General features: G+C 39.1%; 1 protein-coding gene across 2 annotated transcripts in view; it reads left to right on the plus strand.

The window, feature by feature from the left end:
- Positions 1-27,847, plus strand: part of ADAMTSL1 (ADAMTS like 1) — a 453,013-nt gene that overhangs the window by 181,449 nt on the left and 243,717 nt on the right. For both annotated transcript variants that reach the window (XM_089693959.1, XM_089693958.1), the window contains exon 6: positions 24,637-24,711. In XM_089693959.1, coding sequence (XP_089550085.1) covers positions 24,637-24,711 — 75 coding nt within the window. The remainder of the gene's footprint in view (positions 1-24,636; positions 24,712-27,847) is intronic.

Genomic DNA, 27,847 nt, shown 5'->3' on the forward strand with positions numbered 1-27,847 from the left:
AGCAAACACATGTCGCTGCTTAAAAACGCAGCACACAGTAAAAAAAAAAAGCCCAACGTGCCAAAATGTCATGAGCTATATTGCTGGATGTAGGGCAGCCTTCATAAATCAATTAACTGTGCTATGCATGTCGTGGGAAAAACAAGCCAAAAAATGTATGGTCCCACTATGTTAGGCATGAACGGGGCCTGAAAGTGAGATTGATGTGTTTACACAAGAACAATAAGGCTCTATTCACATCTGTGTGTTTCTGAACAAAACATGCATGCTTTGCTGTGAAGTTCAGAAATGTGCTGAAAATGCAAATGTTATAGGCACGCTACGCGTGGTAAGCAGGCGCATGTTTGCCATGCATTTCGTTGCACGACAAACGTGCTGCAGGTGCTTAAGCTAGCCAAAGAAACATACTCCACTCAAAAAAGAGTTCTGGAGTTCTTTGGAGTGTTTGTCATGTGTAGGACAGTCCATTCAAGCGAATTGACTACCCTATGCACGATGAGCAGAGAAGCTCTAAAACATCCCCCAAAAAAACACGTACAGAGATGTAAATGGGGCCTGACATCTGAGTGTCTAAGTCCTCCTATGTACATGTATAAAAGTGGCCATACCCTATACAATTTGATTGTACAATCTCTAAAATGTCCTTTAGCTTACCAAAACTATGGAATAGAAGAACCCACATATCTATCCAATCAGGAAGGCCCTTACACTACATCAGGGGTGTCCAGCCTGCCGGCTGAAAGCGGCCCCAGAGAGTTTAGCATGTGGCCCTGGCCTGTCCGGAGAGATGCTGGGGAAGCCAGGCAAATGCACACGTGAAACGATGTCAGGAATGCTGTGCAAGCATAGTTGATGAATGAAGGGTGAGCTACACTCAGGATTACCCTGCAGCATTGCTCCGGGATCCCTCCAGCACTTACCTTGTCCTCCGCTCCCACGATGTCCCCCCTGCAGTGTCCCCGGCCATGTCCTCCAGCTGCTGCCGGCATCTGTCTTCTGGGTTCCGTTCCCTGCGAGTGTCGGGACGTACGTGGGACAGAACCAGCGGGAAATTCAAAAATGTAAAAATTTGACATTCATTCAATACCCTAAAATCTGATAGTATTACATTACTGTATCAAAGCATTTCACATACATTTTGTCCCTAGTGCTTTGTCCTGTGCCCTGCCTGCATTTTTACTGTTCTTTCTGCCTGGAACCTGAGAAACGTCCATAGCGTCCAAAAAGCGTCCCTTTAGGTCAAAAGCGGTTTTAGACAGCTAGAGAACAGCGATAGTAAATTAGAACCACTTGTAGAATTGAGTGATGATTTGTGGGGAAATTCGTCAGACACTGAAAACGATTTTGCGACTAAGCCCAGTGATATGCGAACTTGGCGCTTTATTTTAAATTTCAGTATTTTTGGTTTGATTACATTATTAAATTTATTATTATTATATTATTATTTTTTATGATTATTTATTCTATTATAATTTATGATTTTGTGTTTAAAATTTATCATACCCGGGATGTTTACTAGACTCTTGTTCGGATAGATTTCAGTGAGTTATTCCTAAGAATTACAGGCCTACAATAAAAAAGAAAAATAATTTTCCATTAGAAACAATGTACCGCTTTGAGCACAGAAATATTGACATAATCAGACCGCCAGGGAGGTTAATGGTACATTGGTACATCATAGGGGAGCTGGAATTTAGAAAAAAAAAAAAAAAAGATGACTTAACCTTTAAGTTTCGGCTAGAACATGGACACATTTGGTTGCTTATCTGGTGGTATCTCTGGTCAGCTTTGAGCAGTGCGGGGACAAGGTCATCCAGTTCCTAGGGTGAACATGCCAAGCTTTGCTTCTCACAATATGTTATGTTAAAAAAAAATTGTGAACAAACACATTTTTTTAATTTCTTAATTTTTTATAAATTATCATAAAAAATTGCAATTTCAAAAGCTCACCATGCCTCTTACTAAATACTTTGGACTGTCTACTTTCTAAAAAAGGAGTAATTTGGGGATGAGGATATTTGTACTTTCCTGGCATTTTAGGGCCTTAAGAAATTAGATAGCCCATCAGTACATCATGTTTGATCAATTTTCAAGTATATACAATATTTACCAGAGTTTATGGACTCTATATATGGATCTACATGTATTTTTTGCAAAATATTAAAAACACAAAGAAAAATGCATTTTTTTCCAAATGTTTGTTCTTTGGTTTATTTAGCAAAAAATAAAAAACACAGTGGTGCTTAAATATCACCAAAAGAAAGAAAGCTCTGCCTGTAAGCTGAAAGCTTAAAATTGGCCTGGGTAGGAAAGGGGTGAAAGTGTTTAGTGTTCAGGAATTCAGAATTTGTGCATAGCTTCAATCTGAGCTGCAGAAGGGACAGTTTGTGTTGACTCTCCAGAGTGTGTTAAAGGGTCTTAGATGTGGGAGATTGGGGGATTGAAGTGTTTGATCATACTTCATCAGACCCACTGTAAATGGGGTTTCTCAAGATATCTAATTATATCAATATTTCTAGGTGTTGCAGTTTTACAATTTGACAACCAACGTCTTGTTGAATAGAATTAAGTAAGCATTTGAAAGAAACTAAACAGATACATCAAATGCAAATGTTTCTATGACATTCAATGTGACCCTTTAGTCTTCTGTACATTGTAATGTAGTCATATTTGGTCATGAACTGACTGGCATTCTCTTATACATTTCTGAAAGAACTTCTTGTTGACTTATTTATTTATTTATTTCAGGTACTTATATAGCGCCGTCAATTTACGCAGCGCTTTACATATAATATATATATATATATATATATATATATATATATATATATATATATATATATTGTACATTCACATCAGTCCCTAACGCTCAAAGGGTGTACAATCTAAGGTCCCTAACTCACATTCATACATACACATGCTATGGACAATTTAAACAGCATCCAATTAACCTACCTGCATGTTTTTGGAGTGTACCCTAGTACTGCCAGGTGGAAGTGCTAACCACTAAGCCACTGTGCCACCCTACTTAGCTCAAATATAGAGTCCTTGGTTTGAATCCCAGCCACGGCACCACCTGCCTGGAGTTTGCATGTTCTCCCTGTGCCTGCGTGGGTTTCCTCCTGGTACTCCAGTTTCCTCCCACACTCCAAAGACATGCTGGTAGGTTAATTGGATCCTGTCTAAATTGGCCCTAATATGTGTATATATAAATGTAAGTTAGGGACCTTAGATTGTACACCCCTTGAGGGTTAGGGACTGATGTGAATGTACAATATATATGTGTAAAGTGCTGGGTAAATTGATGGCGCTATTTAAGTACCTGAAATAAATATTAAATAAATAAATATAGCTGTAGAGTGGTTGTAAACCCTTGCATATACCCAGTGAAGTGACTCACCTCGGGTGATACACAAAAACCCTTTAGAGATAAAACAAATCCTCCTACATAAGCTGTACCAGTTCATCTGCAGCCATTTGACTTGTAAAATACACAGGTGAAAGGATTTTTCTCAGTTGCAGAAAGCAGGGTGTGGGGACCAGACACTGCAGAGTTAGAGCACAGAGATCAGTGAATCTGCAAACTGATTGGAGGAATGTGACACACCCCTCTTCACGGGCTCAGAGAAACATAAAGCTGAGGGTAGGAGTTATCTGCTGTGTGCTGAAGGGGGACAGGTGGGGCGAGATGGAACGGGGCCTAAGTGTAAGCCTAATCTATTAGGAGTGATAACAGAGAGATCAGAGAGGAACCAAACTCAGTGCTTTGGATTTGGGTGAGCACACATTATAGTGAGATGTGCTGTGTGCATTTTTTCATGGGATTTGTAGTGAGCATAGGGTAATGCATATGACTGTGCACTTCTTATTCCAAACAAATGGAAGTGAGGGGGAAAGGGACAGTTTCAGGAACTCACAAAGGATGTTAAATGAAGGCAGACAAAACACAGCAAGAAGCAGTTTGTGAAAATTAGTTTACAGGGCTATTAAGTAGTGAATATGTATGGATAGTTTTCCGAAAGTAGAGACATTGTTTAGTGTTAGGGGCAACACAGTGACTAAATGGTTAGCACTTCTGCCTGACAGTACTAGGGTTGTTGGTTCGATTCCCAACCATAGCACCACCTGCCTGGAGTTTGCATGTTCTCCCTGCGCCTGTGTGGGTTTCCTCCGGGTACTGTGGTTTCCTCCCACACTCCAAAGACATGCTGGTAGGTTAATTGGATCCTGTCTAATTTGTCCCTAGTATGTGTATGTATGAATGTAAGTTAGGGACCTTAGATTGTACACCCCTTGAGGGTTAGGGACTGATGTTGATGTACAATATATATATATATGTAAAGCGCTGCGTAAATTGCGCTATATAAGTACCTGAAATAAATTTAACTCTCAGCTGCTCATATTGTGGAATCACATACCAGACAGGCATTTTATGATCCCCAATATCAGGCCTGGATTAAAGAACATCATGCTAATGGATTTTACAGCATCAAATTAGCTATTTAGAACTGAGCTCATTGACAGGCTATTCGGATTCTGTCTTAGCAGGATTTATGGTACTGCAGTAAGATGTTAATTCAACTTTATCTGCTTGATATAATGGGAAGTACATATATGAAATCTGTCAGTTTGCTGCCTGATCACTACAGATAGAAATATTTAAAACTGATTGCATTGCCACTGACTTGTGCAGTTTGGAGAAAAGAGAGTTGAATTGCAATCAATACATCTCATTCTCCTCACTCAGCTTCCTCAGAGATCATTATTATCACATCCAGTCTTGAAAGGTAATGCACTCCAAAAACGTGTTTTCATTTTTTTTTTTTTTTTTTATTGTTTTAGACTAGAAAAGGGTTAAAAGGGGTTTCTTGCTCTTTGAAGACGTGATTAGGTAGATTTCCCTTCACCTTGTGTATAATCACTGTCATGGGAAGTGGGGGGAATCTCTTCAAGAGTGATAAAATCAGCAATAGACATCTGACAAATATGTCAATGACCCTTCTCCAATCTTTAAAAAAAAATATGATCAAACAAGGGGATCTGTTATTTGCCAATTTTACACACTCTCAAAAGTTGGGAGTACGTGTGTTTGTGCGTGGGAGGTTAAGCAGTTAACATGGCAGTACCTGTCAGCAGTCAACTAATGTCTGACCACTGGCACTTAAAGCAGACCATGCATGTCAAAAGGAAGGTCTGCTTTTTTGCAAGCCCACTGCTGCCTCCTCCCAACATAAATGGCTTTAATGCCATTTGTAAAAAAAAACAAAAAAAAAAAACAGATCAGCTGAGAAAAAAAAAACCTTACCTTGGCCCTGGCCTCCAGCGATTCCAGGAGGAATAAGTGATGTCACTGTGCCTCAATGCTGCCTCCTGGGATAGCTGAGCATTTAAAACCCTGCAAGAATGGAATGGAGTGTATTTTCACAGGATTTATAGCTGCCAGCTCTGCAGGAAGGCACAATGCCTTCCAGAAGCATCGGAGGCCAGAGATCAGGTAAGTATTTTTTTTTTAACTGGGCAATCTATTTGTTTACAAATGGCTTTATGAAGCCATTTGTGTTGGGGAGGCAGGGGACTTGCAAATAACAGACCTTCCATTTGGCATTGAAGGTACACTTCAATCTTAAGAGACATGTTCACACAACATAAGGTAAGCTTGGGAGCAAATATATATTCTTAATAAATTAAGTACAGTTGTAGTTTTAATAGTTTTTACATTTTTGCTAACAACCCTCCCCTGTAAGCTAAACTGTACTAACCCCGTCCCTCCTCAATTTACTTACCTTCATCGCAAAGTCATGACCTGCTGCTGTGTTTCCAAACTCTTCAGTGTTGGCCATGCCTGTCTCATTTACTTTACCAAAAATCCCCAGTCTTGATATACAGGCATACCCAGTGTTGAAGAGATCTTTATAGGGCAGGCTGTAAACATGGGAAGGGGTTGCAGCTGTGCAACAGAGGTAAGAAAGCAATTGGGGGTGGGGGGGTTATTGCAATATTGGTGGGGGCTGATTACAAGTACACCTGTCCTTTAACCACTTGCCTACCAGGCACGTATACCCTCTTCCTGTCCAGGCCAATTTTCAGCTTTCAGCGCTGTTGCACTTTGAATGACTATTGCGCAGTCATGCAAGACTGCACCCATATGACATTTTTATAATTTTTTTCACACAAATAGAGATTTCTTTTGGTGGTATTTACTCGCTGCTGGGTGTTTTATTTTTTGTGCTATAAACAAACAAAGAGCAAACATTTTGAAAAAAAAAAGGTTTTTCTTCGTTTCTATTATAACATTTTGCAAACAGGTAATTTTTCTCCTTCACTAATGTGCGTTGATGAGGCTGCACTAAAAGGCAGCACTGACGGGCACTGATAGGCAGCACTGATGGGCACTGATAGGCGGCACTTATGAGGTGGCACTGATAGGTGGTACTGATGAACTGGCACTGATATGCAACAATGATGGGCACTGATAGGTGGCACTGATGGGTGGCACTGACTGGCGGCACTGCTGGGAACTGACTGGTGGCACTGATGGGCGGCACTGCTGGGAAGCACTGATGAGCGGCACTGATGGGTGGCACTGCTGCACTGGGGGGTGGCACTGCTGGGAACAGGTAGGTGGCACTGATGGGCACTAATGAGCACAGGTGGATGGCACTGATGTGCACTAATGGGCACAGGTGGGTGGCACTCTTGGGCACAGATGGGTGGCACTGCTGGGCACTGATCAGTGCAGATATGTCTGTCTGTTCTGTCAATTGCCGGTTATCGGCAGTACTTTCCTCACGCTGTAACAGCGTGTGGAAAGTGCAGCCGATAACCAGCAACTGCATTTACTGGTGATCTGCTGTGTCATTGGACACGGCTGATCACATGGTAAATGGCCGCTGTGATTGGCCTTTTACCACATCACATGATTGGCTGTGTCCATAGAACACAGCGATCATGGAGATCTCTGGGTGCACGGGAGGGCGCGTTCTGGGAGGACGTCATATGATGCCCTCCCAGAACTGGCTTGCCGTGGTGAAGTCTTTATTCGGCTATCTGTGATCGGCAAGTGGTTAAAAGATGATTATTCAGATGCTTGTGTGAACCTAGTTGTGAATGATTTTCTTTAAAGTTTACCTTACGTTTAGTAAGTTTATTGACCTCATTCACACAGACGTACTTAAGAGTAAACCAGTGTGAGTGCCATGCTTTACCCGCACAGGACACACTGGAGTTCCCTGCATTTGTGAGCAACCAGTCCCATTAACGTCAATTAGCACTGCTCCCAGTTTGACATCCATGTGGGTGCTAATGCAGGCAGCTTGAGTTTGGAGACACTCACCGATATCCACATGGATGCAGTCTCAGGCCTGTTCATTATCATAATATTATGATTATTTATAGTTCAAATAAATGAAGGAAACAATGTAAGGTCTGATGCACACTGAGAGTTTGCTCAGCTCCCCTGAACACCCTTTCTCCTGACAGGAGAAACGCTGTTTAAAAAAACACACCTAAACCTGCGTTTTGCACACATGTTTAGGAGGGCCTGGGAACATTTAGCGTTTGAACGTTGATGGATTCTTTTAGTCAAAATATTCATTTATGCTGGCTCTTGGAATGAATGAAAGCTCAAGTGCTAAACATATCTAGTGCACACAGAATCAGGTGCAGCTGTGCATAGTAACCAATCAGCTTCTTAAGTTTTATTGCCAAAGCTAAACTGAGCAAGCAGACGTTATAAGCAGATTTGGCTACCATGCACAGCTGCACCAGATTTTGTGTGCTCCAGTTTTAGTAAATCTCCCCTGATGGCTAACATAGAGGTGTATTTCCAGGCAAAAAAAAAGTCAAATGCTTGTAAAAGAGGCATTTTTTCTGTTTCAATATTTTTATTAAGAAAGTTTTGTTTTTAAGAATATAACAAAATCAAAATACGCCTTCGCATGGGCAGAGCAAAACAATAACACATAAACAGAGATATCCTGCTGACTTGTTTTAGTCAAATAACGAAATGTCCAATGACATCAAAAAGATACGGCAAAAAGCCGAACAAAATAGCAGCAGTAATCCAACATAATATTGAAAAAAGAAGAGAAAAGAAAAAAGGTTAGAAGAAAAGAAAACAAAAGGGAATCAGAAAGGAAACACGAAAGAAGGGAAACTAGAAGGATCACGGATCCGGGGCTAGAATAGGCAGCGACTATAGGAGACCATAACTAGTAGGAGGCAGGGATGGCAAGGAATAACGTATCCAAGGTTCCCAAACCTTAAGGAATCTCGGATGAGAATCATGAAGAATGCTAGACATCTGTTCATTGAACAACATAGCATTCATCCGGGTCTTCACCCCCTGGAAGACAACCGAAGGGGTTCTCCAAGCCTGACCTATAGCACGTTTGGCCAAAATAAAAAGGTAGGATGCCAATTTCTGCTGAGACCTAGACAGACCCAAAATTGGGCAATGCATTAGGGTCACCTTTGCATCCCTATGGACCGTAATATGAAATAGCGTTTATAGCAAACCAAAAACCCTAGACAAGAATCCTATCAATCGCGGGCACGACCACCAAATGTGCAAGACGTCCCCGCGTAGAACACAGTTCCGGAAACACCTATCTCCGCCAGTCGGATTAAAGTGAGCAGTCCGAGCCGGGACCCAGTACCACCGCAGGAGAACTTTATAGGCTGCCTAAAGAGTGAATTGAATGAACATTTCGCCACCATCCCCCAGGCCCTACACCAATCCTCCACCGCAATCAAGACACCCAGATCTTGCTCCCAATGAGATACATAAGACAGGGGTGATGAGGAGGACCTACTGTTAAGAGAGGCATGTAAAAGAGGCAGTTTTTAAGTCCAATGTGCATGAGCCTTGATCTGATTTATAATCTCTTGGTAAAATTGTTGTTGATATAAATAGTATGGTGACAGGATCTTACGTACAGTAGTTACATAGTTTGGTTGAAAAAAGACACAAATCCGTCTAGTTCAGGGGTCTGCAACTTTTAAGACATAAAGAGCCACTTGGACCCGTTTCCGAAGGGAAAAAAAAGACTGGGAGCCGCAAAACCATTGCAACATTTAAAACAAATCCGACACTGCATATATTGTTTCTTACCTTAATGCTATATACAGGATCGTGCAGTTAGCTTCATCCCCCATATAGTAATTCATCCCCCATAGTAATTCATCCCCCATATAGTAATTCATCCCCCATATAGTAATTCATCCCCCCTATAGTAATTCATCCCCCATAGTAATTCATCTCCCCTATAGTAATTCATCCCCCATATAGTAATTCATCCCCCATATAGTAATTCATCCTCCATAGTAATTCATCCCCCCTATAGTAATTCATCCCCCCTATAGTAATTCATCTCCCATAGTAATTCATCCCCCATATAGTAATTCATCCCCCATATAGTAATTCATCCCCCATATAGTAATTCATCCCCCCTATAGTAATTCATCCCCCATATAGTACTTCATCCCCCATAGTAATTCATCCCCCATATAGTAATACATCCCCCATAGTAATTCATCCCCCATATAGTAAATCATCCCCCCTATAGTAATTCATCCCCCATATAGTACTTCATCCCCCATAGTAATTCATCCCCCATATAGTAATACATCCCCCATAGTAATTCATCCCCCATATAGTAATTCATCCCCCATAGTAATTCATCCCCCCTATAGTAATTCATCCTCCATAGTAATTCATCCCCCATATAGTAATTCATCCCCCATATAGTAATACATCCCCCATATAGTAATACATCCCCCATATAGTAATTCATCCCCCATATAGTAATTCATCCCCCATATAGTAATTCATCCTCCATATAGTAATTCATCCTCCATAGTAATTCATCCTCCATAGTAATTCATCCTCCATAGTAATTCATCCCCCATATAGTAATTCATCCTCCATAGTAATTCATCCCCCATATAGTAATTCATCCCCCATAGTAATTCATCCCCCATAGTAATTCATCCCCCATATAGTAATTCATCCCCCATAGTAATTAATCCTCCATATAATAATTCATCCCCCATAGTAATTCATCCCCCCTATAGTAATTAATTCCCCATATTGTCTCAATTCACTTACCTTTGCTCCGCGCGTTCCTCTCGCTGTGTTCCCGCGCTGTGTTCCGGTCTTCAGGGCGGACTGTGAGAGGAGTTCGTCACGCTGCCCCGCCTACATCCTGGCTGCCCCGCCTACATCCTGACAGCTAATGTTCCACGCTCCGCGGGCCGGATTAAAAGAGTCCTGACTTTTGAGGCGGCCGCCCGAGAGGAGGGAGGGGAGCGGGCGCCCGGCACACAGAAGAGCCGCATGTGGCTTGCGATCCGCGGCTTGCCGACCACTGAAACCCTATTGCCTGTCACCTGGTGGGCAGTGTGCTCCGGAGCCGCAGCAAAGATGAAAAAGAGCCACGGGTTGCCGACACCCGGTCTAGTTCAACCAATAAAAAGGAAAAAAAAAAAAATTATACAATCCTATATCCACAATTGTTCCAGAGGAAGGCAAAAAAAACCCCCAGCAAAGCATGACCCAATACGCTCCAGCAGGGGGAAAAATACCTTCCTGATCTCCCAGAGAGAATCGGATATTCTCTGCATTAACTTTACCTATAAATGTTAATATTCAGTTATATTATGTGCATTTAGGAAATAATCCAGGCCATATTTTAAAGCAATCTACTGAGCTGGAGAGAACCAGCTCTTGAGGGAGTCTATTCCACATTTTCACAGCTCTTACTGTGAAGAAACCTTTCCATATTTGGAGATTAAATCTCTTTTCCTCCAGACATAAAGAGTCCCCCTTGTCCTCTGTGTTGACCTTAAAGTGAATAACTCTACACCGAGTTCACTATATGGAGCACTTATGTACAGTATTTATACATATTGATCATATCCCCCCTTAATCTCCTCTTCTCAAGAGAGAATTAATTCAGTTCCTCTAATCTTTCCTCATAGCTGAGCTCCTCCATGCTTCTTATCGGTTTGATTGCCCTTCTCTGCACTTTCTCCAGTACCCTAATATCCTTTTTTGTGAATTGGTGCCCAAAACTCAACTGCATATTCCAGATGAGGTATTACTAATGATTTGTACAGGGGTAAAATTGTATATTTCTCTCTGAAATCTATACCTCTCTTAATACAAGAGAGGATTTTGCTCATTTTGGAAGCCGCAGCTTGGCATTGCATGCCATTATTAAGCTTATGATCTACCAGAACTCCCAGATCCTTCTCCACCATTGATTCCCTCAGTTGTACCCCCCCTATTATTTATGATGCATGCATATTCTTAGCCCCCAAGTGCATAAATTTTCATTTATCAACATTAAACCTCATTTGCCACATAGTTGCCCAATTTAACAGTGTATTGAGTCATCCTGTAAGGACGTTATTCCACTGCACAGTATGGTGTTGTCTGCAAACATTGAAATAGTACTTTTAATCCCAGACCCTATATCATTTATAAATATATTAAAAACTAAGGGTCCCAACACTGAACCTTGGGGTACAAACCTAACTACCCTAGACCATTCAGAGTATGAATCATTGACCATTACTCTCTGAAAACGGTCTTTTAACCAGTTTTCTCTCCATTTTCAAACTGAATTTAGTAAGCCTGTAGACTTTACCTTACACATTAGACATGTGTGGGGAACTGTGTCAAACGCTTTTGCAAAATCCAAGTATACCACGTCCGCCGCCACCCCTCTGTCCAAGGTTTTGCTAACCTCCTCATGAAAAGAAATCAGATTTGTCATCTTCTGTCTTTCATGAATCCATGCTGTTTGTTGCTTAACATATTTTTTCCAGCAAGAACCCATCTATGTGGTCTTTTATTAAACTGTCCAGTATCTTCCCAACTGTAGAAGTTAAACTAACAGGTCTATAGTTACTTGGTAAAGACTTCAATCCCTTTTTAAATATAGGTATCACATTGGCCTTACACCAATCCATTTTTACTATGCCAGTCATTAAAGAGTCCCTAAAAATTAGAATCAATGGCTTTGAAATGAAAGCACTCAATTCTTTTAGGACCAATGGGTGTATGCCATTTGGTCCCAGTGCTTTATTCACCTTTATTCAGTCTTTTAGTACGGTATACTGCTTTATTCACCTTTATCTCTTTTAGTACAGTATACTGTTTTGATACTCTGTGCTGTCAATCCAAATTGTAAGTACTACCATGTGTACCTTTTCTTTGCCAAATGCATAATTTATAAATTGCTGATCCAGTAATTTCTGAAATATATGCATAACCCAGTAAATGGTGAACTGGTGTAATATAGATTGATACTATAATGATAGCTAAGGTCTGTTTGATAATATTTGTTTTAATTTGATGTACATGTTCTCTGTTCTGTTAATACTTACTGGGCATTACCTCATTTCTGATATCTGAATACTACTGTCTAGAAAAACCTAAACCTATGAAAAAAATGTCAATGGACAGGCAGAGTGGGGATTGGGAGCAAGCATGCACGAGTGACCCTATAGCAAGCGGCCTGCAATGGGGGCACTCAGCAGGAGAGGAGCCATAAGTGATTGAAGGGGAACCAAGAAGAGGAGGATAGGGGCTGACAGCATTCTTAGGAAGAGGTGTCTAAGAACAAGAAAGAGCTGATACATTGTTAGCTAGTGCCATCACTAATATGGTGACTGTCCCACAGCTATACAATGGGTCAAAATGGATAGCAAAAGCAGCAGCAGAATGCATATTTTAGGAGCTATATCATCCACAGCTTACTTGTCTTGTATGATGTCTTGAGTCCAGTTCCAGTTTAAATTAACATTTTAAGAAACTGCTATGTGGATAGAATTGTAGATCAGAGTTCCTCAGGTAGCAAGAGAAAAATGTAAAATTGCATTCAGTGAAAACTGCATATCAAAATGGTCAATATAGAATATTTCTGTAAAATCCAAGGTTGGCCATACCCCTTCCTTAAATCAAACTTACTGGTCACTGGGGCCACCTATGATATTAAAGGACCAGGGCTATGCATGACTTGTACTGAAATATGAAAATATCCATATAACTTCAACTGCCTTTATCCTTGAATTAATGTTCGCTTTATAGGCAGTTTTCACAGAAGATAACCTCTGCTTATACACTTTATCACCAAAGCTCTGCTTGAATTGCCCACTTTTGTGACAGCTTTATTTCCATAATTCTCCCTCTTCCCATAAGTAGATGTTGTTGGCAGAGAAAGAGAATATGAAAAACACAGGCAAAGGGGTTATAATCTAAAATGTTAACATATTATGCACAGTATTCAAAGTGTGATAACATCTAGATTTGGATAGATAGTGTACAAAAAATAATAATTAAAGACATACGCAATGTGTAATTTGATTTAGGATGCAGGCCAGTTTCAGCTAAATTCTGCTAAACCTTTAGTGTTTTTCTATTCAATCCTGATTTGTAAATTTACTGCTTGGGGTCAGAGTATTAATCATTAACAGTTGCTCAGCTCAGGCATTCTTGGATTACTTTTAAAGTTTCCTTCACTCTGTTTTATTTTTAATATGCATGTTAGGATTTGTTTTGCAGAGTGTTATTTATTCACACCCTTTTGCTATCACATGCTAAAATTTCTATGGATTGAAATCAATTCTTTTGAATGCTCCAAAAGTATCTGAAAAATGATTGTGCAAAATATTACAGCTATTGTTGTACTGAGAAAGATATTGAATACACTATATTGCCGAAAAGTATTTGTGAAAGAATGGGTCGCTTTCAGGAGCTCAGTGAATTCAAACGTGGTAGGTTGCCAACTGTGCAATAAGTCCATCCATGAAGTTTCCATGCTGCTAAATATTCTACAGTCAACTGTTAGTGGTATTATAACAAAGTGGAAGCAACTGGGAACAACAGCAACTCCGTCATGAAGTGGTAAGCCATGTAAAATGACAGAGTGGGGTCAGCGCATGCTGAAGCACACAGTGCACAGAAGTCACCAACTGTCTGTAGAGTTAATAGCTAAAGACCTCCAAAGTTCATGTGGCCTTCAGATTAGCACAACAACAGTGCATAGAGAGCTTCATGGAATGGGTTTCCATGGCTGAGCAGCTGCATCCAAGCCTTACATCACCAAGTGCAATGCAAAGCATCGGATGCAGTGGTATAAAGCATGGCACCACTGGACTCTAGAGTACTGTAGATGTGTTCTCTGGAGTGATGAATCACGCTTCTCTGTCTGGCAATCCGATGGACGTGTCTGGGTTTGGTGGTTGCCAGGAGAACAGTACTTGCCTGACTGCATTGAGCCAAGTGAAAAGTTTTGTGGAAGGGGGATTATGGTGTGGGGTTGTTTTTCAGGGGTTGGGCTGGGCCCCTTAGTTCCAGTGAAGGGAACTCTTAAGGCATCAGCATACCAAGACATTTTGGACAATTTTATGCTCCCAAGTTTGTGGGAACAGTTTGGGGATGGCCCCTTCCTGTTCCAACATGACTGCGCACCAGTGCACAAAGCAAGGTCCATAAAGACATGGATGAGAGAATTTGGGGTGGAGGAACTTGACTGGTCTGCACAGAGTCCTGACCTCAATCCGATAGAACACCTTTGGGATGAATTATAGCAGAGACTGCGAGCCAAGCCTTCTCTTCCAACATCAGTGCCTGACCTCACAAATGCACTTCTGAAAGAATGGTCAAACACTCCCATAGACACACTCCTAAACCTTGTGGACAGCCTTTCCAGAAGAGTTAAATCTGTTACAGCTGCAAAGGGTTGGCCAACTCAATATTGAACCCTACGGACTAAGACTGGGATGCCATTAAAGTTCATGTGTGTGTAAAGGCAGACGTCCTAATACTTTTGGCAATGCAGTTTATTTCGAAATATGGCCCACAAGCTTATTTTGTGTTATATTTCAGTAACAATTACTCAGTTTTGCTTTCTCCCTTGTAATGTCATTGTGTGTTGATTCTTATAATCAGTGAAGTAAATGTCACTTGCATCCTGTAATCTATAAAAGAGAGACATATAAGCCCCAGAAAACCTCAGACTGCCTGACCACTTTCGTATGGAAATTGGGAATATCACGCCTAATAGAAACAATTGGCTGAAAGATAGAGTGTCAACCCCCCCATCCTTTACTTGCATTCTGGTCTAAATTAACTCAAGGACATTTTCAGAGGCCAAGACCACAGATACTTAGTGAGATTTGCTGCAAGCCTTTCTGCATGCAAACATTTACAATGCAGTTATTGTATGTGTTTATTGTGTTGTTATGTTTGATTTTAATCAACCATTGAATACTGACATTTCTTCACAGTGCTTTACAAACATATAATTATTTGCATCTATCTCTGAAATGTGATACACCTTATATTCAAATGCCCCATATCATATATATATATAATATATATTTCTTGAGGAGAGAGACATGTCTAGTCCAGACTACTAATCATTCATGATAACACCAGTTGAAGATTTCCTTTTAAAACAAAATATTCCCAGGTTCTGCTCATCCCCTTATGTTTTAACACAGAGCCCTTCCCCTAGCACTTTTTAATTTTTGTTTATCATGCTTTGTAGGCTGATGTTCAGTCATTCAGATTTAACAGTGATTGTAAAAGCACCTTTACATCTCGGTGGCCAATACCAACTTTTACTAACAAGCAGTGTTGGAATGTGTTAACTTGTTGATGCATCATTTATTTCAAGAGAATCTAATTTAATCACTATTTGCCTTTATTGTCAAGTACACCAGAGGAATAAAAAAAATAAAATTGTTTATTTTGTTCTATTGTATTATTTCAACAGCTACTCGTTTTAAAATAATATTCTGTTTTTCTGGTAGACCAGAGTTCATTTTTAACAATTTTGAAAATGATCAGTTTAAATAATAATATATATATTGTAATATATGTGCCCAATTTAGTTGGGAATTTGTGAACTTCTAGGTCTGAGAACTCAAGTCTCCAACTCTTATATAACTATAAACAGTATGGTAAACATTTTTGTCTTAGTGTGGTATCAGTTGGCTCTTATTTGACAAGGTCAGACTGACTCAGCAAGGTAATGGTTTTGAGTCCAAACTTTCCGTGATATAAACAGTGTGACAGTAGGATGTTTTTATGCACTTACACATTTATTGAAACTTTTTGCCAGGAAGAAAGTTTTACTCTCAAAGTTTGTTTAAATGAAACAAAGCTTATCATTCATCATTGAATTTAAACAAAGTGGCTGGACATTAAGTACATCTTACTGTTTTAAATCTAATTTGGCGTTTATGGGATTCAGTTTGTTAAAACATTCCTATGCAATCAACATTCAGATGCCAAATTCTAGATAGGAACTCTAAACTATTTTAATACCTCAAGTATACAAGAATTATGTAAATAATTGGTACATATTATAAGGTCCTCTCAGTGAACTATTTTTAAATAAACACAGCACTGAGAAATGTATTACTAATTATATCTTCAAGTGTTGGGTTTGTTTAATGCTTTAGTAGTTTTTGTTTTTAGGGGGCACTGTAGTATAATATTTAGTAACTAATCAAGGTCAGTAACAAAAAAAGGATTAGGAAAGTCCCCACAGAATAAATACATATCTGTTATAACTAGATCTAGATCACATTCACATTAGATAACAAAAATGTCCATTATTTTAAGCCTAGAGAGTATGGAAATGCATTTCTTAACAGCAAGGTGACAGACAAAATAAAAACCAAGTGAATCTGCTTTTGCAAGGACACAAGGTAGACATACTGTCTGTGCAGTCATTGCTATGCCACAAGGGAACTCATTACCTAGGTGATCTATTAGAAGAATAAATGTATGTCCATCCTCATACCCACCCTCCCTGCAGTAAAGAGAGTCCATGGTCTTACAAAGAGAAAATATTAGGTTGCATGACTACCGTATTTAGAATGATTTTCATAAAAATTATCTGCTGCGTTCCTGGATTCCATGCCTACTTTATATTGGTTCACTGACAGGTGCAATCATCATCATTTGGACTTTCAAAACTGGCATGGGGTCCATTTTTCGCTTATTCCATCTTGCGGTGCACATTTGTGGTGTGATTTTCATGGCAATCTTTTCATCTTTCGGCTTTCCTCAATAACCATTATATACAGGTTTTCTGAGAGACATGGCACCATATATATATTGGATGGACACCTATTGTATCTCTGTATATGTTTTGTTTTTGTTTTTTAGGTGTCCTTTGTGTCCTTCCCCTATTTATCCTAGGGAGCCCATGTTGGGTGAATGCATCCTTTCAAGCTGTCACAGTTGCACACTTATTACTAATTCATCTATTCAATAACCCCCTGAATAAAGAATACATGGGTAGATTTACTAAAACTGGTGCACTCAGAATCTAGTGCAACTGTGCATAGTAGCCAACCAGCTTTTAACATCAGTTTGTTCAATTAAGCTTTGGCAATAAAAACTGGAAGCTTATTGGTTTCAGCTACACCACATTTTGCACTTTTGTAGTAAATAACCCCTACTATGTTCAAGAGTTGAAATGCATTGAAGTATTACTCAAGAATAAGGGCTTTTGTTTGGCTTTTTATGTAGATTGATGAATATGACACCTGTTATGTGATTTTATATGTTAATTGTAGACGCTATTGTGACCTTGGTCTGTTTTTAGTTCATTTTTGGTATAATAAAATGTAACTTATTTTTATTTTTCTCTACACTAGTAATATATCTGTGGTGCCACTAAAATCCCATCCAGTACAATGGTCACTGTTGCCAAAATGACTAGAGAAATAAAGCCTAGCTTGTGATGTGTCAGGGTCCTGGATAGGCAAGGTTGGGAGGTCTATTATAATGTACAAAGTATGAAAAAGGTTTTGGATATTATTTATTATTAAGTGCTGGAAACCACATGGGTATACTCTTTCCAGAATGACCTGTCTTCTATTTGGGTCTTCAGCCTCTGCAACAACACCTTCATGATTTGTCTGACCACCTTTTTGCTGGTAATCCCTTTCTTCTTTTCCCTTCAAATTGCTCTTCTCCTGGGAGATGATTCTTCTCATAATATGTAAAAAATAAGATGGCTTCAGCCTAGTCATCTGGGCTTCAAGCTGAGATGTGGACTTGATTTGCTGAAGGATTTGTTTGCTTTCCTTGCTGTCTGCGATGTTCTGGGTAATTCTTTACTAACGCCAAAGTTTAAAGGCATCCATTTATCTTGCTTCTTCATTGTCTGGCATTCACACCCATATAGAGTGATAGTAAATTCAATTTCCTGTCTGTCAATAGCTTCTCCATTAGTGTTGGTGGGTTCTATAATAGTAAGAGCAAATATCATGGAAACCAATTATTTTCATATGTCAAATTTTACAAAGCGTTACCTGTGTATCATCAAAGATCAATTAAATGTTTTGCACATTTTTAATGCATGAAATTGACCATTAGCCAGGGACCTATATAGGGCAAGGTGAGGTGTTTTTTTTCAGTGCAAATCTGTACTAAACCTCAATGTAATTTAGTAACCAATTATGAGCAGAAATAGATGAATCTGTCTTTTCTAACTACAAACAGGCTTGTAAGGTTAGCAGTAAGAGAAAAAGGCATGGAAGCCAACTACTTCAATATGCCAAGTTCCACAAAGTGCTAGCATATAATAAAAAGCACTTTATGTTTTGCATTTGTTTAATAAATGAGACTGCATGACTGACTTATTATTATTACTGTTATTAGCAGCGGTTGCAGTAGCAGTCAAAGTCAAAATTAAAATTGCATTCCTTGAGCTGCACATGTAAAGTTCATAGCAGTTCACAAGTTCACAATGTTCTCTTTAACTATTTGAGGTTATCTCCAAATCATTGTGTTGCTCGAATATTACATAGGTAAATAATAAAGGATGTGGGGAGAGGAGTTGCTGACCACCACCATCATTGCCAAATGTGTGAGCAGTGTGTATGGAACACCATATCAAAAGACTCACAAGCTCCATATGCTCATGAATAGAATCTTTTCTTTAGGAATGCTGACAGGTTTTGGATTGGATCCCACAGATAAGATCATTATTTATGCACTAAATATAACATCCTTAGTCTCTTCATAGACAGAGGAACCTTTTAAGCTTTTATTTTTTTCCTCGTTCAAGCTTGACTTCATCTAACACTGGAAGAACTGAATGGCCTGCTTCATTTTCACATCGCATCTAATGTTAACCTTGTGAGCAGATATTTTTATGTTTTCTTAATTTAAGACAAATGCAGGAGCTGGAACGTACAGGAAAGTGTAAAAAAGAATGTCATACTTGGAAAATAAAATGCAATCTGTACAACTCTGCACAGCAATTTAAATCTTTAGGGAGTCTTGTAAATAAAAGCATATATAAATTTAAATCAGAAAGCAATAGCAGTGGTTATATCACGACTCTTGACCTTTTAGTGTCAGAGCATTTTTTGAAAGATGTTTTTAATTATGTTATTTCCTCATGTGATCACTATATATCTCCACATTTCAGCAAAGTTAAAAAAAGAAAGAAAAAAATGTTTGTCTTAACCACATCCTTGTTTGTGTGAACTTTGTAAGTTTTGTATGACAAGGGAAAGCCTTTGAATGAAGCGGTGTACCTTGTGGTACCGTTTTCGGATACATATGTATACATATTATTTAGTGGACATGCACAGTATTATTGCCTGTACGAGGTCAACCAGTGCCCAGGACAGAGACACCAAACTGCACCCCCCTTCCCATCTGTGCACTCGATCATCTTCTGCAGGAGGGATCCTACTCCCAAGTGCCAATGCGCTTGTCTCAGCATTACTGGTTTTATGTGAACATGGAATTCCACATTGACATTGCGGAACCTTCCTGTTGTTTTTCCTGTGCTGGTATCTTTGCATTGATTGTGGATAGCACAGCACTGGAAGGTTGCTCTGTGCAACCTTATTGCACAGAGCGCTCACATACCTTCTCTTTGGCTGTCCTGCACTGGCGCTGTCCAGTTTTCTTCCTCTGGGTACCCCCTCAGCAAGCATAGTACATTTTTGGGCTGCAAGCTAATCCAGTGGTAAACTGTTGCTTTGGAGAGCTCGTTAGAGTTGTATTTGCTGTGTTGCCCATTCCTCAGTTGTACTGCTGTTGGATATCCCTCAGAATTACCCTGTGCCCTTTAATTAATGAATGATAAAGAAAACTTACCGTAAAATAATTTTCCTGGAGTTCAATGGGAAACACAGGTCCCACCCCTCTGTCTTTATGATTCACTCCTTTTTTCCACAAAACTGGAGCATGATGGGAGTGGGAGGAGCTATATTTGGCTTGTGGGTGAGTGCAGCGTGGTGCAGTGACGTTAAATTACATTGAGTCTGGTTGCAGTTGACAAAACTTGTATTGAAGAAACTGCTCAAAGACACAAACAGCCCAGCGGGAAGACACTCAGCTGGGAACTCTCACAGTTTTATGCAATGATGTAGAGTGGATCAGGTCCTAATACACTGACAACGTCTGTCTCCGAAAGAGCAGTGGAGCCAGATCAGTCTGAGCCCAATGAGGAGGATTCTTAGGAAGGATAGTGTGCCCCCATCCTGTCCCTGCTCATCCGGAACCAGGACCACCATCAGGAATCATATGGACCATTATGTCCTATCTTTCCTAGCCCCTGCCCCCCCTCCCTCCAAAAAAAAATCCCTAGCAGTCTAGTGAGAAACGTGCTTCTTATATTGCCTGGTGGTCTTGAGGGGTACAAAAAAAATTCACTACTTTCCTGGGCAGTTCTTGCTTCATATAAGGTTAGCATGCACCAGAGTTTGTCATCACTATGGAATTAATGCTAGCTCCCCACGATTACAGAGCACTGTGGAGTCTGCACTTCTTTCCCTCTGATACCTGGACGTCTGTTCGGGGTATCAGAAGGACAGTGTAACAGCTCTAATGATTGAACTGTGAGGTGTCCCAATTGGACTCCTCGCAACAAATAGCTGCCTGCACCCACCTCCTTCTGCCAGCCAGTGTCTGATCAGACACTGGACAGAGGCTGCAAGACCAAGTGCCAATGCGCTTGTCTCAGCATTACTGGTTTCACGTGAACCTGGAATTCCACATTGACATTGTGGAACCTTCCTGTTGTTTTTTCTTCTGGTCTCTTTGCATTGATTGTGGACAGCATTGGACTGTCCAGAGGCAAATCCAAAGGCAGGAACCCTATCACAGGTCAGGTGAGGCCGTTGAACTCACAATCATTTCTCAGCTACTCCATCTGCCTAAGGGTAATATCAAACCCATAATTCTATGTCTAGGCCTCACCGACACAGCTGAAGAACATGAGCAACTAGTTGAACATAGCAACCAATCAATAGTCTTCCTTCCCAAGGAACTTTCCTGGGCAGGTTCTGGAACACAGGAAGCATTCCAGAATCAGGCTCACTGCTGACACTCTAAATATAGTCATCCAGTATAGGTCCAATACTAGGAAATGCCAGTATTTAATGCAGTTACATAAGAAAGGTCTGGATGGAAGGCATGTAATGTGATACAGTAGGCGCAAAGGTTATTATGAATGTTAATCACTGTTATTATTGGATGTACTTCTAGACATTCTAAATTGAACAATTTTTTTATGACTGCATTATTCAGCACTGTAGAAAAATCATTTCTGCAACTATGTTGCTATTTACACATAAAACTAAATTTTGAATTAGGCTGCTAAATTTTGACATCTTTTATCAGCAACTAATATAAACTAGGTTAAAGAAAGTTTGACAAAAAAGAATTAAGAAAGGTACCAATTCCCTTTTTGATGGGCCAAGCTCAGAAAATCTCAGCTCAACAACTAATAATATTGCAAGTGAAGGACAATGGAGAAGGGCTATGTATAAAAATGTTTTTAGTTCTGTAGCTTTGCTTTGTAGAGTGAGCTGTGGTATTCTGGCTTCAGATTCATCCTCATGTTGCTTTTCTTTTTCCGCCTGAAAAAAACATAAAATGCAGCGCTGTACAATATTAAAAAACAAGGTGCTAGTAAATAAAGTGACAATAGTGACAGACTCAAAGGGATATGTCTTTGATAACGTGCATGCGCATGAAACGTGTGGATTCATCTGGATGATCTCATTCATTTATTGGACTGTTCACTATTGTCACTTTGTATTAACTTTTAGATATCACTTACTCGCTGTTATTTAGCGTGACACATGCAATACTATTCACTTTATTTTTACAGCGCCTCACTTTGAGTCTGTCACTATTGTCACTTTATTTACTAGCACCTTGTTTTTTACTATTGTACAGCGCTGCATTTTACATTTTTTTCATGTTTTTGAGGATATAGGGGTTCATACTTTTATGCTAGCTGCTTTGTGTTAGTCTGTGCGCTCGCTTCTTTTGCCTTTATTAATTTATTTTTCCTCCTGCCTCTGTGTCAATGCCCAGGGAAGTTATTAGGACTTCTTCTTATTTCACATACAGTAGGTGGAAACAGTTTTACAGCTCATACACATGAGTGCATCTAATGAGCCTGAATGTCTCAATACAGAAGGGTACTGCAAGAAAGCATTTGCTATGGGTGGGAATAGTCTTGTAACTCACACACATGAGCACAGGAGCCTGTATGTCTCAGTAAAAAAGTGAGCTGAGGAAAGTATTTTCAATAGGTGTGTAGAGTGATGAGGAAAGTATTTTCTGTGGGTGGGTACAAATTTAGAACTAATGCATATGAATGCCTCTAGATTGAGAGCCTGAATGTCTCGATGCAGAAGGGTAAGAGGACATTTTTTTCTATGGGTTGGATACAGTCATAGAGATTATTCATAAGAGTGTTTCTAGTGAGCCTGTGTTTCACAATACAGAAGGGTGTTGAGGAAAAGCATTTGCTATAGGTGGAAACAGTTTTAGAGCTCATACATGAGTGCTGCTAGAGAGCCTGAATGTCTCAATAATGAACAATGCTGAGGAAAGCATTTGCTATAGTTGGGAACAGTCTTAGAGGTCATACACTCAAGGGTGGTGAGGAAAGTATTTTCCATGGATGGGAACAATTTTAAAGCTCAAACACATGGGTGCCAATTGGGAGCCTGAATGTCTTAATATAGAAGAGTGCTGAGGAAAACATTTGGTATAGGTCTGAACAGTCTTATAGCTCCTACACAGCCTCTAGAGAGCCTGAACATCTCAATACAGTAAGATGGTAAGGAAAGTACTGTATATCATATGTGTGGAACAGTTCCCCACACATGGCTAATGTGCAAGGTAAAGTCTACAGGCTTGGAAAAATCTGTATGTAAATGGATAGAAAACTGGCTAAAAGATCGTATTCAGAGAGTAGTGGTTAATGATTCATACTGTGAATGGTCTAGGGTTGTCAGTGGTGTACCCCAAGGTTCAGTGTTGGGACCCTTACTTTTTAATATATTTATAAACAATATAGGGTCTGGGGTTAAAAATACCATTTCAGTCTTTGCAGATGACACCATGCTTTGCAACTATGTAGCAAATGAGGTTTAATGTTGATAAATTTAAGGTTATGCACTTGGGGGATAAGAATATGCATGCATCATACATACTAGGGGGAGTACAACTGGGGGAATCAATGGTGGAGAAGGATCTGGGGGTTGTAGTAGATCATAGGCTTAATAATGGCATGCAATGCCAAGCTGCGGTTTCTAAAGTGAGCAAAATCCTTTCTTGTATTAAAAGAGTTATAGACTCCAGAGAGAGAGATATCATTTTACCCCTGTACAAATCATTAGTAAGACCTCATCTGGAATATACAGTTCAGTTTTGGGTACCAATTCACAAAAAGAACATTGGGGAACTGGAGAAAGTGTAGAGAAGGGCAACCAAACTGATAAGAGGCATGGAGGAGATCAGCTATGAGGAAAGATTAGAGGAACTGAATGTATTCTCTCTTGAGAAGAGGAGATTAAGGGGGGATATGATCAACATGTATAAATACATCAGTGGTTCATATAGTGAACTCGGTGTAGCTATTCACCCTTAGGTCATCACAGAGGACAAGGGGGCACTCTTTACATCTGGAGGAAAAGAGATTTAATCTCCAAATATGGAAAGGTTTCTTCACAGTAAGAGCTGTGAAAATGTGGAATAGACTCCCTCAATAGTTTGTTCTTGCCAGTTCACTGGATTGCTTTAAAAAAGGCCTGGGTTCTTTCATAGATACACATAATTTAACTGGATGCTAACATTTATAGGTAAAGTTGATCCAGGGAATATCCAATTCTCTCTTGGGGGATCAGGAAGGTATTTTTTCCCCTTCAGGAGCAAATTACATCATGGTTTGCTAGGGTTTTTTGTCTTCCTCTGGATCAACTGAGGGTATAGGATTATAATTTTTTTTTGGTTGAACTTCATGGACTTTTGTCTGTTTTCAGCCAGACTAACTATGTAACTATATATGTAACTATGGAAACAATCCTAGTGCTCATACACATGGGTGCCTGACAAAAGGCTTCTTAATAGGAGTACCAGACTGCCTGAGTGTATTTTTTTTTTTTTTGAGAAAGTGATTAATATTGTGAAAGAACAAGAACATCTTTGTAACCATTTAAAGTTAACAACATTTGACATCTTACCATTTCTATTAATAATTATTATTATCATAGCATGTTTGTTCATTTCCTAAAAAGAATATTATTCTAAAATGTTGACTGATTTTTTTTTTTTTATTCCAGTGGATGATACGGTGGTTGTTATTCCATATGGCAGTAGACATATACGACTGGTGCTTAAAGGACCTGATCACCTGTGTAAGTAAACTTACTTTTAATAACTTTGAAAATTTTCCCTTCCCAACATTGCCAGATAAAGAAGACTCTTTTCACTGATATGATTGACAAATCATCCGAGCTCTTTAGCATGAATATCATTTATGGTATTAGAAGTCATGTGAAGCTTTGTAGCTTTGTCGTGTAAGGCTTTTGTTGTTAAAACTGTCTTGAAAGCACATACACAGAAAACCATCAGTCATGTTATTTATTTCTTCAAACAATATATAAAATATTATTAACCATGCATATGTGGATTATGTTATTTAAAAACAAGGTAGAGATTGCTCAGGAGTATGGTGAGAGAGGCATTATTGAATTTTTTTACATGGCAGTAGTTCAGTGTAGACATAGGCACGCATAAAATAAAGTGTTTCTTTGTGCTAACCACCTGTAATACTCTGTACTGAGACTGGAAAATGAAGGAGAAGCATTCTAAGCCAATCAAGTTTTCAGGTTTCACTGCATTGCCTGATATGTGTGGAAATAACAAATGGAGTGCCTGAAGGAAAGAACATGGAGATGACCCAATCTCTGAGTTACTGCTCCTTCACTAACAGTCTTGACCAAGCTGTATTGTCTTGATGGCATTAGAGAAAAATGAATTGTCAGACAGGTGCAGTGGCAGGCAGGGTTTCTGGATTACAAAACTGACTGAAAGGAATTACAAAATTTTCAGAGACTATTTAAAAATATGGACTTTAACTACTTAATTAATTGTTTGCTTATACTTTTATATACGTTTAATAGAACAACTTTTAAGTTTATCAGGTAAATCGTTTTTTGTCAGTAAAAATATTTTATTTCAGTATTACACATATTTTGTATGGCCAAGGATGAAAGATACTTTTTACTGCTTTACTAATGCTTCTCAGCGCTTCTGAGGTAATACTATATTGGTTGTTTTTTAAAGGAAGGAAAAGTAAAGATATTTGGCATAGTAAGAAGTCACTTACCCTTCCTCAGTTCTGAACCAGAAAAATAACTGGAAATCTGATTTGTTGGTTTTGCCAAACTTCAACTTGTTTTTATTCCCATTCTTGAGGAATACCAACTGTAGAGCATGACACGTATCTTCGTTGTAGGATAACTACATCCAAAAGTCCTTCTTCCATCAAGGAACTAATGTATCTTATAACTCATTCAAAGGGAAACTTTATTCTGTGATTTTTCCCTTCAATCTTGTTTCTGGCACAAAGCAATTTAATGCAGTGCTACAAAACAAACATGTTCAGTGTTACATATTAACAGTAAGAAAAATGCAAACAAAAGCTAAAGGAAGAAGGTGATGAAGGCGTTAAAAAAGCAATTTGAACCAATTAAGTCTTTATTTTTAATCGGTTTACAATTCATACAGAACTCTAATTTATGAATACAGACTATAACTGTAGTTTTTAGCCATTAATGCATGAAGAGCAGGACAGAGTTTTCTCATTGACAACTTAGCAGTGTAGATTACACTGGAAGATCAGCTTCCCCAGTGTAAACAACAGAGCTGTAGTGTTCATGTGACAGCTATCCTCTCAACTCTGTTTATTAGGAATTTCTGATAAATTGCAGGGACAGCACCCTATTAATTACAACAAGAAATTAATCTGATCTGTATGTTGAAAGATTGGTCTTTCAGAGCTCAGGAGAAAGGAGAGGCAGAGGAGTCTCCCTCCCCAACTGGCCCTCTTTACCACAGTGCCTAAAGTAGGTGCCATTTATACCCCCCGGGTCAGCCTGTGCCTGTTTTTGGTTCTAAATGTGCTATATATATATATATATATATATATATATTTTTTTTTTTTTTTTTAATTATTATTATTATTTTATATATATTTTTTTTTACATGAGTTCGTAAGTAAAACATGTTGATAGGTGGCAACTATATCATTGATCTAAACAGTAACAAATTGTTAATTTTCAACATGAATTTAAAAGACAAACTCTCAGTATACCTCCAAGTCACAAGATACTCCTACCTTATTAATGCTGGTGGAAGTGATTATGTAATTATAACTTCAGTAACAAGAAACTATTCATTCAGCACTCTGTAATACCCATTTCATAGGAGTAAAATACAGGAGGACAAACCAAAACTTGAAAAGACAAAAAACTTTTTCTCCAAATACTTGATGCTACTGTTACCTTTTCTGCCAAATTTCAAGCAGGAAGGAAATGACTTGTAGAAACAGGAAATTCTAACCCTCAGGGGGCTGCACACCATATGGAAGTTAGCCCTGTACGGCACTTCATCAGAGTGCTGCTTGGTGACAATATTTTGCTGAAAACGATTCTGTGTTTACTTTTTTAACGTAATTACTAGCAGAGGAAAAAAAAAATCATGGTTAAATGGACTTTCTCTAGGCAGATCTGTCCTACTGAATTCAGTCATAAAACGAGCTAAATGACGGGAGGGAGGAAAGTGGTGACTGTTGATTTTTTCCCTGAAAACTGCCTTTTGGCACTGTATGAAACGTAGGTTTAGTGTATCTGCTAATGGCAGCTGTTTGATTTATACATTCATTTACATTTGGCCTTCTAAAACAGAACATTTTGTAGAGATTAGCACCTTGTAATCACTTGATTCTCTCAGATAGCTGCAAGGAAAAACTCAGGATTTATGAAAACTCTATTTAACAAATAGTACTGAGTAGGTAACTAACCACTGTGAAGAAAAATACAGTAAAATAGAAGAGAACAAATTATACTAAGTTATAGCTGTAGTATGATTATAAGTAAAATGTTAAAATTATGATAAAACTAAAAAAAAACATATGATTGTGATTAAAAAAAAAAATATTCTTCATAAGTGCTCCACTTAGGCAGGCCATAATTTTCTTTTTCATTCAGCCAACAGGTGATAAAAAAAAACAAATGGATTCCTCCATCCAAAACATAACTAAGGCCAATAAAGGGCTGAAATGCATAAGTGTTGGGACTGCAACCTGTAACTTAACTGTGATAATAAAGAGCATATGCGATCTGCAGTGTGGGTGCTTTGTATATGCACACATGAAGACTGTCTGACAGGAACCGGCAGTGAGAACCAAAAGTCTGCACAAGGTTCATGTTACCCTGGGTTGAGCAACAGTAAGTTGTCTTGATCTTACATTCCCCCATCAACTCAAGT

The sequence above is a fragment of the Staurois parvus genome, unplaced genomic scaffold, assembly GCF_062004578.1.
Source record: "Staurois parvus isolate SC_StPar_1 unplaced genomic scaffold, SC_StPar_1.0 ptg000644l, whole genome shotgun sequence".
NCBI classification, from domain to species: Eukaryota; Metazoa; Chordata; class Amphibia; order Anura; family Ranidae; genus Staurois; species Staurois parvus.